The sequence below is a fragment of the Cataglyphis hispanica genome, chromosome 8, assembly GCF_021464435.1.
Source record: "Cataglyphis hispanica isolate Lineage 1 chromosome 8, ULB_Chis1_1.0, whole genome shotgun sequence".
NCBI classification, from domain to species: Eukaryota; Metazoa; Arthropoda; class Insecta; order Hymenoptera; family Formicidae; genus Cataglyphis; species Cataglyphis hispanica.
Genome location: NC_065961.1, coordinates 5,405,473 through 5,419,225, shown reverse-complemented (window position 1 = coordinate 5,419,225; position 13,753 = coordinate 5,405,473). Strand labels below are relative to the sequence as shown.

Below are 13,753 nucleotides of genomic sequence, written 5' to 3'. Positions count from 1 at the left end.
TCCTTATTACATTGATTGTGAATCGCTGTGCGGTTTTAAAACACTGCCATCTTTATATAAATTCCGCCGATCTCATTGCAAAGATGCGATTTATCAAGAAAGAAGACAACGATCCCGGTGTTTCATTTAATCATCATGACTTGTATGTATTGTACACGTTGCGCGCTATTTTTCTTTTACGAAGACGTATCGCTTCCTTTTTACCGTCGATTTGTTTCGAAAAAAAACGTGTTTCTTTTTCCGAGTTAAGTGTTCGTGCAATGAACAAAGCTCGTCAATTTTTAATTAAATGCAAATTTTTCAAATACGCATAAAATAAAATGCGAGAGCATTTGAATTTCACATTGTTTCCATAATTCCATTGTTTACAATTTATAACGCTACATTATATGTATGAATAAATTATTAATTTTTTAATTAATTAATTGAAATTATTTAATTGAAATTATAAAATAAAATGCAATATTATAATATCTTTATGAAACGTTGCCCAGATTTTATCCATAAAACTTCCTCGTAATTCTCCTCGTATTAAAAAAAAATCGCAACTCGGTATACACAGAATACAATGCGTTTCCAATGTGCGTATGTATGTATGTATGTATTTGTCTATTTATTATTTATGATATGCGTCTGCAAAGCAGGTGTTCACAATTGCGTATTCCGAAGTGATTCAGATCGTACTGGTTATTAATTTCTAACCGTCATTTATTCGGTTGTAAATCTATAAAAAATATTTACGTCGCCCATTTCATTCACCCGCTTGCTTCAATTATTATCGCGAACGCGAATTTCGCCGAAAAAATTTTCGATGTAAATTATAAAATAATATAGCAAGAAATTACGTGTATTATTTATTTAAAACCCCGTTTTTCGCAAGTTCATAGCTGTAAAATTCACTCGTAAAATACCACGTAATTCAACAATGCGACAATACTATCTCGCGTATCCCGGACATTTGACGAAAAGTTTACGCGGTAGAGAGAAAACTTTCGGCTGGCAATTCACGCGATGCGGAATTCATTCCGAAAAATGGCGGCCGGGATCGTGGCCTTTGTTTAGCAAGTTCTTTGTGCGCTCACCTTTTTCGCTGACGACGGACGACCGTTTCGAGGATATCCCAAAGGGCCGCATGGCCGCTGTCGGAGACCCGAGATGGATCTAGGTTCTCTCTCTCTCTCTCTCTCTTTCTCCTTCTCGGATTTGGCTCCTCTCTTCTCCGGCCACCTCTCCTCTTCCTTTCCCACGTGTACTCGCGCGAATATCACCAGCTGCTGTTACGAGTTACAGGCCGCTCCCGCCAAGTCCGTCAACGATTCGCGCGCGCGATCTCACGCACACCATTGCGGCAGGAATCGCTGGTTAAGGATAAGATGATGAGGTGTGAGAAGCGTGGTGAGAACGGGACGAAGCGAGGCGAGGTAAGAATGAGGTGAAGCGAGGCGAGGTAAGAATGAGATGAAGCAAGAGGGGAGGAGGAGGGGAGGGGAACAAGGCAGGTCGTCTCAGAATCGTGCTGTTAACGTCAAGTCGCGGACTTTTCCTTCCTTAGGCGAGCAGGATCGAGAATTGCATCATCTATCGCGCGAAGCCGTATCGTATCGTATGAATCGTCCTATATAAAGCCCCGCCGAGATAACCCCTCTTCTCCTTCTTTAACCTGTTCAAGGACAGACGCGCTGCGTAGTAAGAAAAAGGACGATCTCCCCCTTGTTTCGTTTCGACCAGTGTTTTTCAACCGACGAAAAAATCTCGAGCGATCGATAAATTTTCACAATCACTCTTCAAAGCTGATCTCGGCTTGTGACGTAACAAATATTTCTTACGCGGAGCGTTTATTTGTCCCGATAATCGTTTTGATTTTTTTTTTTTGTTTTTTTTTAACCAAAGTGAAGTACGCGCGCGATAGATCGAAACTTTTGCTTCTGTCGCCGAGTATTACTCTCGACAAGCTCTCTCCTTTGATGAAAAAGCAGCCTTAGGAAAGCTTGTTTTTCTAAAGGAGAAGGTAGTTCGGGAAATTAAGTTTACCGGAGTTTAACCGAAAAAGAGAAGTTGAAAAACCCTGGTTTCCCGAAGCCGGTAGTTGCCGATATACGCGAAAAGTTAGCGACCCCGAAGATTGAGTCCCTCCCTCCCTCCCCTCCCCTCCCCCGCGATGAAATTTCGTAATCGAGATGAGCGTCTGACGCGCGTTATTCAGACGGTTTAGTTGGCCGGATTGATTCAGCGTCGATATTCACTCCGATGAGAATCGAAAGTTTACGATTAGAAGCCGACCGCCTGCCTGCGCGGATATGAATTGCGAATTGGCGTCGGGCCAAGTCGATAATCGCGAATCAATCTCCTCGCGAGTAACTCGAACGAACGCGGCTGTGAAATTTCTTACACGTTCCGTGACGTGTCCGATAAACCTCGAATAATATGATCCCGACTTCATTTCCAGCACGAGAAATTATCGAGAATAATTGACGAGCGATCTCTCCGCGCAATAGAAATAAAAGAGGATAAATAAGAGGATAAGAGAAAAACGGAAAATATTTACTCGAGCGAAATCGAAAATCGATAACTGCCCAGTTTCAAAATGAAGTATCGCGTTGTCGCGAGGAGAGACAACTTCTCGCGTCTTACTTCGAAATCGTCAACACTTTTACACGCGAGACAGTATCACCGTAAAATAAAACTAACTCTCCAAGCGGAGAGAACAAAAAATACATCACACAATAAAAACATATCACAAAAAACGTACACATATACAAAACACGTACCGATAATCCTACGATAGAGGTTATATCGCCGCTAAAATCGATCAATCAGTTTTTTTTACCAAACGCGTAAAATTTCCTTTCCAAAAATGTCACACTCGTACACGAAGCAACCTCGACGACGTCTCGCGCGCGACTGTGACCGGTGACCGCTACTCGCGGAATCGGGACTCTTTCTCTCTCTCTCTCTCTCTCTCTCCCCCCTCCTCTCTCCCTCTACCGCCCCGAAGATCGCGCGGTTTCGTCGCGACTCGCGCTCGGCTTCCCTCCCGATTTTCTCAGAAAAGACGAAGAGCACTCTGCACAGAATAACGCGATTTCGCGCGCGCGCGCGCGCTTATGATAGATTTGCCTTTGCAGGTACCGTAAGCCGTAAGACTTTCGAAACGACGCGATCGGCGAAGTCGAGTAAGCATGCGCGCACAAGACGAGAGATAAGTTACTCCGACCAAGTCCCACGCTCGACTGCGCGACCGGCGCCAACTTCAGGCTTCACCCTCACGACTCCGTGTGTGTCACGGACGCGGCGTAGTTTACGCGTCCCCGAGCCTGCCACCGCCAGCCGGCTCCTGCGTAAGGGCTTCCTGCGTGAGGGGGAGAAACGCTTCGTAGGGCAGCAGGACACGCGGTGGCGTCGTAGATATCAGTGTTTCTCAAAACGATTGTTTTTGACGAGGAAAACTTCCAGAAACGCACACAACTCATGTTTTAATGCTCATACAGTTTGTCATTTTTTTTGAAAATGACAATTGTAAATGTATGATGAATTCGGAATTTATAATATTATTATATTATAATATTATATTATTTATAATATTATAATATCGGAATTTAATTGTGGATGTAACTTTTAATACATACACACACACATACATACAAATCATAAATGTTTTCGATAAATAAATATTTCTATAAAGCCACACTTATAGATTTTTTTGAATCTCGCACATACATTTTATGTATATTGAAGGCGCAAAAATTGAATCTGTACAAAAAGATTATCGCTTTTATTTTTCATACAATTTGAACGCAATTTGAACGCAATGTTACATATGCATTATTGTCGTAAAAATGTTTACGTTCAAATCAAGTATAACGTATATTATAAAATATCCTATCATGTAACGCGTTTTGATATTTAGAAAGAGATGAAGAATCATTAGTCATTGTTTTAATATTTATTGTAACAATGATTCTAATGCTGATTCTCCATTTTCTTCGTATTAAACACAATATAAATAATAGTACAAATTTTTCATATTGTAATGTGATCTATATTTTAATAATGCTTAAAGAGGAATAAAGATTCATCGTTTTTTATTGCTTTAAAAATATAAATAATTTCTTGATTTAGAATTTATAATACCATTGCATACATCACTGCGTTCAAACGCAATTTAAAAAATGAAATAAAAGCGACAATTTTTTTAACAGATTCAGTTTTCATGTCTCGAAATACATAAATCTCTGAACTCTATACATATTAAAGCAAGCTCTGACGCTCCAAATGCGATCCGAGATAGCGACATTGTATGTTTTTTTTCAGTAAAGTTTAATCAAAAAGCTTTTTTATCATGTCCTATAAAAAATATGCTTAGTTCACGCTTACTTGTAATAACACTTGTTGAACTTTTTTTAACAGAGCTTGTACAAAGCTTGCGTTGAAAGAATAGAAATATTCGCTGATATGAGACTTTCTTTCATCTCTCTCTCTCTCTCTCTCTCTCTCTCTCTCTCTCTCTCTTTCTCTTTCATTTTTTCTATCTCTCCTTCGGATTTTTTTTTCTACTGCGAGGATGATATGAAAGCTTGTGTTAGTATATATAGAAATCAGCGACAGATAAGCCACGTTAGGTTAAAAAAATTCGAAAAAATGACTTCTGTATTAAAACATCTATTCGATTAACAATGCGTGAAATTTACACAAAAAGTTCACTTGATGAAATTGGCGAACGTTCATATTATCGCCGTGATATATTTATACGTGATACAAGAATCGCTCGATATATTAGTTAGCAATATTTATTCTCGATAATTTTATTAATACATTTAAAAATACTTGTATCTATGGTTGCGTAAAATTCTCCCGATTGAATTATCACACGGTTGCGATATATTGTAATTTGCGAATAATACAACAATCGCTCGATACTTTTTTCTATATACTTCCGACACTACACACACGTTTGCAGAACGATATTTATACTCAATAATCTGAAAGCCGATAACGTGAGTGACAAGTAATATCATATCGTAATATAATTAGGCATGTAGTGAGAATAACATTAATTACTATATTAATTATGATCCGATTCTATTTTTTTCGATACTCGTGATGTTCGAGCACGATTAAATGCGCATTACAAGCGGCATCTATATTACAATATATCGACACTGTAAATAAACATACCGATGAAATGATTACGCCATGACAACCATATTTGATTCGCATAATACAAACTCGGAATCCTAAATTTGGACCAGTCTCCTAATAAAATTGAAAGTCGAAATTTAGTAGAAATTTTCGCGTTCCTTACGGTTGCGAGTGTATAATTCTGAGAATGTCGAAAAAAAAATTAAATATTTAATGATATATTTTTCAAATTCTATCGAAATCTTACATATCTTATGTATTTCGAGACATGTGGAAATTGAATCTATTCGAAATGCATAAAATATGTGAGTTCAAACATCGAAGGAGGAAACTTCCTAAATTGAACTTTTATTTATTTTAATTATTTAAGAAATATAAGAAATAATATTTTGAAATAATGTTTGGTATTTGTCTCATAGGAGAAAAGTTTCTTATGACTCAACTTATTACATAAGTAAATGATTCGCGTTCCATAGCTATGCGTAAAATATGGCTGATAATTCTATTTCTATTATCAAAGATTATTCACCTATAATAGATCGAGTCATAGCTTTCATTTTTCATGAGACAAAACATTATTTTTATTTTATTTTTATTATTAATATTATTTTTTATACAAGATATTCAGAAAATAATGATATTAGTAAAGATAAAATAATTTGTATTGTATATTCTTTTGAATATAAATGTGTATGTTAAAAAAGTTATTTTTTAATATTTATTACATATATTTTAAATAATAATTTTATGTACGTCTGCGTGTGTATATAATATCTAATTATTAAAAACATCATTATACCATTGCATGTTAATTATTCGTTAAAAGTAAGAACATTAAATTTATGTTTGATTTTTAAACAATTTCAAGAAAGTTTCAATAAATTGTATTTTATTTTATTCCTTTAAGATCATTACGAACACGTCATTTTATTGCATAATTAATGACAGAGCATGGATTACATTTTCACAGCGATAATATCTGTCATATACGATTTAATATGGCAATTAATTTCGGAAATGTTTTCATAAATCTTCTGCGAAATTCATAACGGATAATAATACGCTTATACATCACACCTAACAATACGACAATTTAAGATCTATCTGAAGGGATATCTATCTGAAGGGATCTCTCCCTTGATTTGCCGCATTAATTAAAGTCCAAGAGCCCAAAACTGCGTTTCTGCCAAGCCAATTGAAATTACGCGGTGAAACCGACTAGCGTAGGAAAATTTTAATTTCCACGGAACTTTTCGGATGTATGCAAAGTGGCACAGAGAGGATGTAAGTTCAGCAAGTTTTCATTTATCTGTGAAAATGGATTTCAAAGATGGCATTGTACCATCTCGTGAATGTAGATTCTTTCCATTTTTGCGCGCGCCGCAAATTGAAAATTAGCAATGCTTATAAAAAAAAAAATGCTCAACTTAAATCGAGCGCGAGGGCAAAATGGACCCGCATAAATTATCTAACTCAATTCGTTTTACGTCGTTAGGTAAAAATAGTTCTATTTATAAAGGCATCTCTATATTTCAAAGGCAATTATTCTGCCATTAACCTCGATATTATTTTTCTATATATTCAGCTTTAACAGAAAAGTATTATATAATATACGCAGCCTATATTTTTGCCTCTTATATTCTGAGTATCTCCGTTAATTATATAAATTTACGAATCTTTTAAAGCAATTACGGTTTAGACGATTTACATGTACATATAAATTTAAAATTGAGGAAAATGTTCAAAAGAAATTAATTAAACGTATAATAAAACATCCTATATAAAATTTAATAGTATAAATTTTTGTTATAATTTTTATATCATAAAGATAGAAAAAGTAATTTTTTTTCGTGACAATAGATTCAACATTTTATGAAAAAGAGAGAAACAAAAATGATTTTATTTGTAATTAATTATAAATGTACCTTATGCATACACGTATGTATATGTACATACATCTATATTAATGAATGTAATATTACAACATATTTTTGCGAGATATTACATAGACACTTTTTTCTGGTTCTTCTTCTCGCTATCCACTGTTATAATCTGGACATTATTGCATTTTCAGCAGAACTCAGAATGCAAGAGACGGCTTTTTAACGTTTTATATCGCGCGGTGATTTATGATGCCGCTAGGAACAAAAAGCGATCATCTGCAAATGAAAAAAAAGCTGTTAAAATGAATTGCCTTTTGCATAAACTTCAAACAAATGTCCAACTATTCAGCATTCTCGCAAACGGCAAAATGCAGAAATGCCACCGCGGTCATACACGAATGTTACACACAGGTGGTTACGATGTTGTTACGATGTAAAATTTCAAATTAATTCTTTCTCGCTGCATTTCATTTAATTTTGTCACTCACGCGACTAGCAGCGAGTTACATCATCGGCGCTAAAAGGTAAAGCGGCCTTCGTTTATGTTGGAAAGTAACTGTGAACGCAAAGGCTGTAAGTCCGAGAAAACGGGTCAAGCAACTTTGAACAGTTTACCGGGCTTTCCACGATTTTCTCGAATTGAAATTGGCAATGAAGGTACTATGGCATCACGAAACCTTTATGAACGTGACGAAGTAACATGTAATTAATTCTACAAACGATCAATACATTTTTCATCAAGTTTTTCAAATTATTTTTATCTTATTTTGACATATTTTAATATTAATTAATGAAATATCTCATAAAATATTTAGTTTTCAATAATCTTACCATAATATTTTTATGTACAAAATAAGACGAATCAATTGGTATAAAAAAGATAATTATTTAAAAAAAAAAGATATTTTAGGATCCCGGTATTTTTTCACATCCTGTGTATATTTCGAAAATGTCAAAGTCGATAATAAATTTAAAGAATTTAGAATCGATATAACAAAAATTCATTCGCATTTGTGTTCGAGAGATGATAAAAAATTTACATTATTTACAGATTTTTCAAAACGAGAGAGATAGAGAGAGGTGTCACGCAATTAGTCGACATCGACTGGTTTAGACGCGCGAATCGATAAGTTTCATTTTCCGAGGACGACGATCTAAATGCATTCTGCTCCGGAAGCTCGGCGGAATCGTGATTTTCGAAAAATCTGCTCCGGAAACTGCGCTTTACGTGAGATTTGTCGCAAAAACTGCGAAGTGAGGTCGCTTATCGTAATCTAAGATTAATGTCGCGCATCGCGCGAGACGTTCTGTCGATTTTACTCAGGTATTGTACGCTCCTTCATGATTTATAGAGTACAAGCGAAAGCAGGATTTACTTCCTACGAGCCGCCGTGTATTGTGGCGAAAGCCACAGTAAGTCGTAAGTCATCATATTTTATTTATGTTGTTAATAATAATTGAGCACAAAATCCAACTAACAATGAGAGATATTTAAGATATATTCTTAAAGATATATTCTTGATATTTATGTTGTATAACAAGAGAGACAAAAAATAAATAAATGGATCTTATATAACAAATAAGCCCTCTTACTATTTTTTTCAGAGTTAATAAATCGATTTTTTTTTAACGTAAATATTTAAGCTTGCATCTCTAACATAGTATATTTCAACAGATTAAATATTTAGTTAATATTTTTTTTCAACATGTATTTCTATATTTTGCAGAAACGTAGCAAAAACACTTGAATTGTTTACGAATGCATTGCATCAAAATATTAAGACAAATCGATATAATTAATTAGCCAATAATGGACTACACGCTTTTGCTTTTAAAGATTTATTAACGGTAACATGTCAATTGTTTACGAATTAGTAGCATCCATCAAAATACTTGACGTTAACGCGAATATAACTTTCTATATTAAAGATAATCGATCACGAGAAATAATCGATTATTGTTATCGTGCTCCTCGTTTTGTGTTCAGAAAGAACATAAATTCTTAGGTGTATGATGAATCGAAATGTGAGAACACAGAGAATTTTCTCAGAGTCTCGCATAGAGGCATGAATAATACATTCTTTTGAGGGGCAGAAGAGAAGGGGAACACATTGGGTTTACTCGTTCCCTGCTGACTTTAATGTTTTTCAGGGGCCTTTTACGAGTCAATAACGAAGAGACCGCAAAAGTCGATGCAGGGGCGCAACACCTTTCGTGTAATTGCAAAACATAAATTTATTTACGGTATAATTGTGGTACCCTCTCAACGTATCGCATATTTTCGCGTATACGCATTTAATATCGATTTCATCTCATGCTCGATTAAAGTTACTCTAAAAAATATTGTAAAAATATGTCGCTCTTCGATCAGTCGGTCGTTACACATAATAAACTGTAGATTATAGATTTGTATTAATCGTTGATGAATTCTATTCGATCAAGTCCTCTAAATATCGCCAATAATTTTCTACGTTAATAAGAGACTGGAAATAAAACTGTGTTTAAATTGGAAGTTGCGCAGAAATATTGCAAATAAAGCAATAAATATATGTATGTTACGAAATATATTCATAAGCCTCTTAATTTTAGATTGTCTAAATAACAGCTTTTTGTCGAAATTTATAACTGCTCGTGCGATCAATTAAATTGTATTATAGAAAAATAAAATTATTTCAATTTTTATCTAAAATTGTCCTATATAATTCATGTACGCAAAATTAAAATTTATATAAAGATTGTCTTAAAGAATAACAAATCTATACTTCAATAATATATATATGTATATATAACAATGTATAATCTCTTTCTTATATTTTTTATTATCTCTTTGTTTTATCATCTATTGCTTTCTTTATTATCTCTTATCTCTCTTTTGCTATTTTTTTTTAACAAGATGTGTAACGCGTATTTATGCTTCTACTATATTAACATACGTATGAAAGCTTAGTTTTTAAGAAACGAAAAAGTTTTTAGGAATATGTTTTCTAGCACATCAATTCTATGACTTCAATTACTATGACAGCTTACGCTACCGCCAATGATCCTTCATTATTTACGCCCACTCATCCCACGGATCTTATATATATTTTCCGGAAGATTTCCTAGAGAGGGAAAGATTTTCTGGAAGAGAAAAAACAAAAGGGGAGAGCAGCGTTATTTTGCACATCTGGAACTTATTTTCTTGCGTGTCTTCCCTGCGTCGTCACTTGCCTTCTTTGCAGCAATGAGAATTTCGGAGCATCTCTACCTAAAGTATTGAACGTGCCGGGAAAATGGATAGCAAAAACGCTTTACGCGGTGAGCGGGTAAGGGAAGAGAGAAAATAAGAATTCCCTGACGGCACAGGCAAGTTATCCTACCTCTCCCCTGCCGGATATTTCTTTCTCTGACAGTCTGACAAGCGGAGAATTTTCATTCCGCGTGCGCGTACAGCTCAAGGTAATGTTCCTCTCTGCGGCACACCGGCCACTCTTTCGCGATACATTAAATTTTAATTTGTCATTCAGTTTCCTTTCCCTTTTCTCTTCTCCTCAGTCGGTTTCGCGTCATGATTCTCTTACAACGACACACTCTATTATTCGTCAATCGCGACATACTGGTGAAAATCGATGACAGTGGTCCTTGACTGAAGCTTCCGGTTCATCGACCGCACACAAATGTCCAACCAATATATTATGTCCTTCTTCATTTCGTTTTTTTTTTTACACATCTCTTCGATCCGTGGCAATTGTTTCGTAAAAATATTTATCGGCGTCGATCGATCTAGTGCACAATGTGAATTTTATTATTAGAAAATTAGGAATTTATATATATAGATAATAGATATATATAGTTACATAATGGAGATTTTACGACGCACTTTTTCAACAGTGGCATTTTTCTATCGAATATGAAGCTCGCGAATAAATTTCGAGAAAGGTTTTTGAAGAGAAGCAATTTAATAAATAAAATAGAATTAAAGTTATACGAAAATTATTTTATATTATATATTATTATACATATTATTTTATAATATTTTATATTATTTTATATTGTATAATTATTTTATATTATATAAAATATATGATCATATATTAAGTATAAGATATCAAGGTAACATTATTTAGTCATTTATTGGTAACGTTTGAAATATATTCTTAGGCTAGTCTTATACCATTTTTTTCCTGACCAATGGTTATTCCTTAATGCATTGTGTAGATCTTATGTCAAAGTTTATCGCGCGAAGAGCAGCATATTTTCTTGAACCCCTCCATCGGCACACTTGTTGCTCAAATAGTGGACACCGGGGAGAGACATATCGCTGCCACCCGCATGTTTTCTATGCGAATCTCACTTTTCCGTTAAGCTGATTTCCATATTTCGCACTCGCAATGCGAAGCTGTCGTTAGATGTCGTGCTTAAAATAAAAATGCTCGTAAAACTTCTTCATGCGATTTAAGGATCACACAGATTGGAAAGTTTCTGCTCTCAGCTTTTCAGCTTACTGTGCGAGATGTACATGCTTTGAGAAAAATAGTAAAATTTTCTTAACCGCACTCTTTAAAACTGCACGTTGTACTACACGGACCTCGGAAATGGGATTTAAAAGTAACTCTTTAAAGAAGCAAGAAAGTTACATTTCCTTCAAGTTAAAACGGAAAGGTCTCAAATGCGCCTTTAATGGCACGTCCTTTGACGAATTTACGCTTAACTTTTCGTTCGCAAAAATTTAATGGCAGGCTAACTACAGTTTTAATGCTCAAAGTTAAATATCTTCGTGATTACGAGAAAAACGAAGATACCATATATACACTTATATTTTTAAAATTTATTAAACCGCTAGTTTTTGGAATATTTTTCTTTCATCTTATTAAAATCATGAATCGTGTGACAATAATATGACAATATATTATAATTATAATAATAGTTATATATCTTGAAACTTGAGCAATACAAAAATTCAAATTTAAATAATCCATTGATAAAATTTTATTTTCACGAATACAATAGGAATACGAATGCATATTGAATGTAATGATTTGTATTTTAATAGTTCAACACAAGTCGTAATAATGAATTCTAGCAGCAAAATCATCAAGTTGAATTAAAATCTCATCTGCAAGAAGATGTAAGAATAATGTCGGAATAATCTTACCTACACTGATTTCTTATACAGATAACACAAGTCGACAAAGCAACATCATTCATACGCTATAATCCATGAAGTTTCCTGATACGAGAGATTGCTGCACAAGCGGCATTGTTAAAATGCGAATGAATGCAGATATATCAAATTATATTTGTGACCTCGAATAAAGATGAACGCATCACACGATTAAATCGTGTAAACGTGATACGCCGATGTGAGTCAATATTAATTAGCATCTCTCAAACATCCTCGCTGAAATTCGTGAAATGCTCTGCTTCAGATCACGCGTCCTAAATATAGTATAGGTAGTGTGCTCCATTATTTACCTAAAGCCCGAATTGCACATACGTTAACTTGATATGTGGACTAAAGTAATTAAGTAACATTACCAGGGGATTACATCGCCAACTATTGATTTTCTGAAAATGTCATACTTAAGACTTAAGAGAGAAACGGAGTTTCCGTGCAATGTTTACGCTTTTATATTATCAATATCACGGCACATTCGCGAAACGCTTAACTAAGGAATTTTCTAGGATAAGAATAATGTGTTACTTTGTCGACCTGTGTTACTTGTATAAGAAATCAGTGTAAGACTATTCCAACTCTTACATCTCCTTATGACATTTTAATTCATTAACTTGGTGATTTTGCTGCTAGAATTCATTATTACGATCTGTTGAATTATTAAGATACAAATCATTACATTCAATGCTTGTATTCGCCATGAATAATGATACTTTAATATCAAATAACAATATATCCTATTAAAAAAAGTAATTAAAAATAATTTTATTTGATTTCTTGTAAATGTGTGTTATATGTGTCTAGTTAATATAGTAAATTATGTGTCTACTACATTTTATAACTATGATTTAGTTTTCAAATATAGGAAATTAGAAATAGAAAGGTAAAATATATTTTTATAATGTCATATAATATACATTCATATACCATATATACACTTTAATTATTATATGTATAAATTATAATTAAATAATAGCTTGGTACATATACCCCATCTAGCGGTCTAATGAACCACTACTGTGACATTATAATAATTTATTATTTGTACTCTTAGTCATCAGGAATATTCTCTAGTCCCTGTGAAAGAGCGATTATAAACATGAATATATACTTACATTTATAAGTTCTTTCGAGTTAATGATATATACAGACTAATTGTTTATCTTATATAAATGCATTAATCAACAAATTACCCTGTTTTTCCATGGAGCTCCATCGATGCGAAAATCTCTCGTAAACATATTGCGATCCCATATGTCTCTCATATCCCTACGCATTGGCTGAAAAAAAGAAGCCAAAGAAATACTATTACAATTTCAGTCAGATCTATTTGGTATTGCGTACTGCTTTTTGACATAATTTTTCGTATCGTTAATTTGTTCAAGCAATGTCAAAATAAAAGATAGCAAAGTATTTCATAAAGGAAATATAATAATAATAAAATTGTAATTATATTCTACATAGCAATTAGCTCCAGATTTCTTTTTTTTTTTTTTTCATATATTATTTAAGTTCGAAAAAGTTATCTTGCGCATATATCTTATCTAGACATATATATATTAGTATTAAATTATAT

General features: G+C 33.9%; 1 protein-coding gene and 1 long non-coding RNA gene across 6 annotated transcripts in view; both read right to left on the bottom strand.

The window, feature by feature from the left end:
* The window catches only part of LOC126851484 (tsukushi), a 91,450-nt gene extending 88,345 nt beyond the window's left edge, over positions 1–3,105 (bottom strand). The window contains exons 1-2 of one of the 5 annotated variants that reach the window (XM_050595522.1): positions 2,765–3,105; positions 1,083–1,653 (exon numbers count right to left, since the gene is read on the bottom strand). In XM_050595522.1, coding sequence (XP_050451479.1) covers positions 1,083–1,134 — 52 coding nt within the window. In that variant the 5' untranslated portion in view covers positions 1,135–1,653; positions 2,765–3,105. Of the gene's footprint in view, positions 1–1,082 lie in introns of all 5 variants that reach the window. The other 4 variants (XM_050595521.1, XM_050595523.1, XM_050595524.1 and 1 more) reach the window with 4 other exon arrangements.
* A 5,740-nt stretch (positions 3,106–8,845) lies between these two features.
* Positions 8,846–13,217, bottom strand: LOC126851505 (uncharacterized). The gene is made up of 2 exons (XR_007687677.1): positions 11,176–13,217; positions 8,846–10,784 (listed from the first exon to the last, which is right to left on the bottom strand). It is a non-coding gene; the product is annotated as an uncharacterized LOC126851505 (long non-coding RNA).
* Positions 13,218–13,753: the final 536 nt, after the last annotated feature.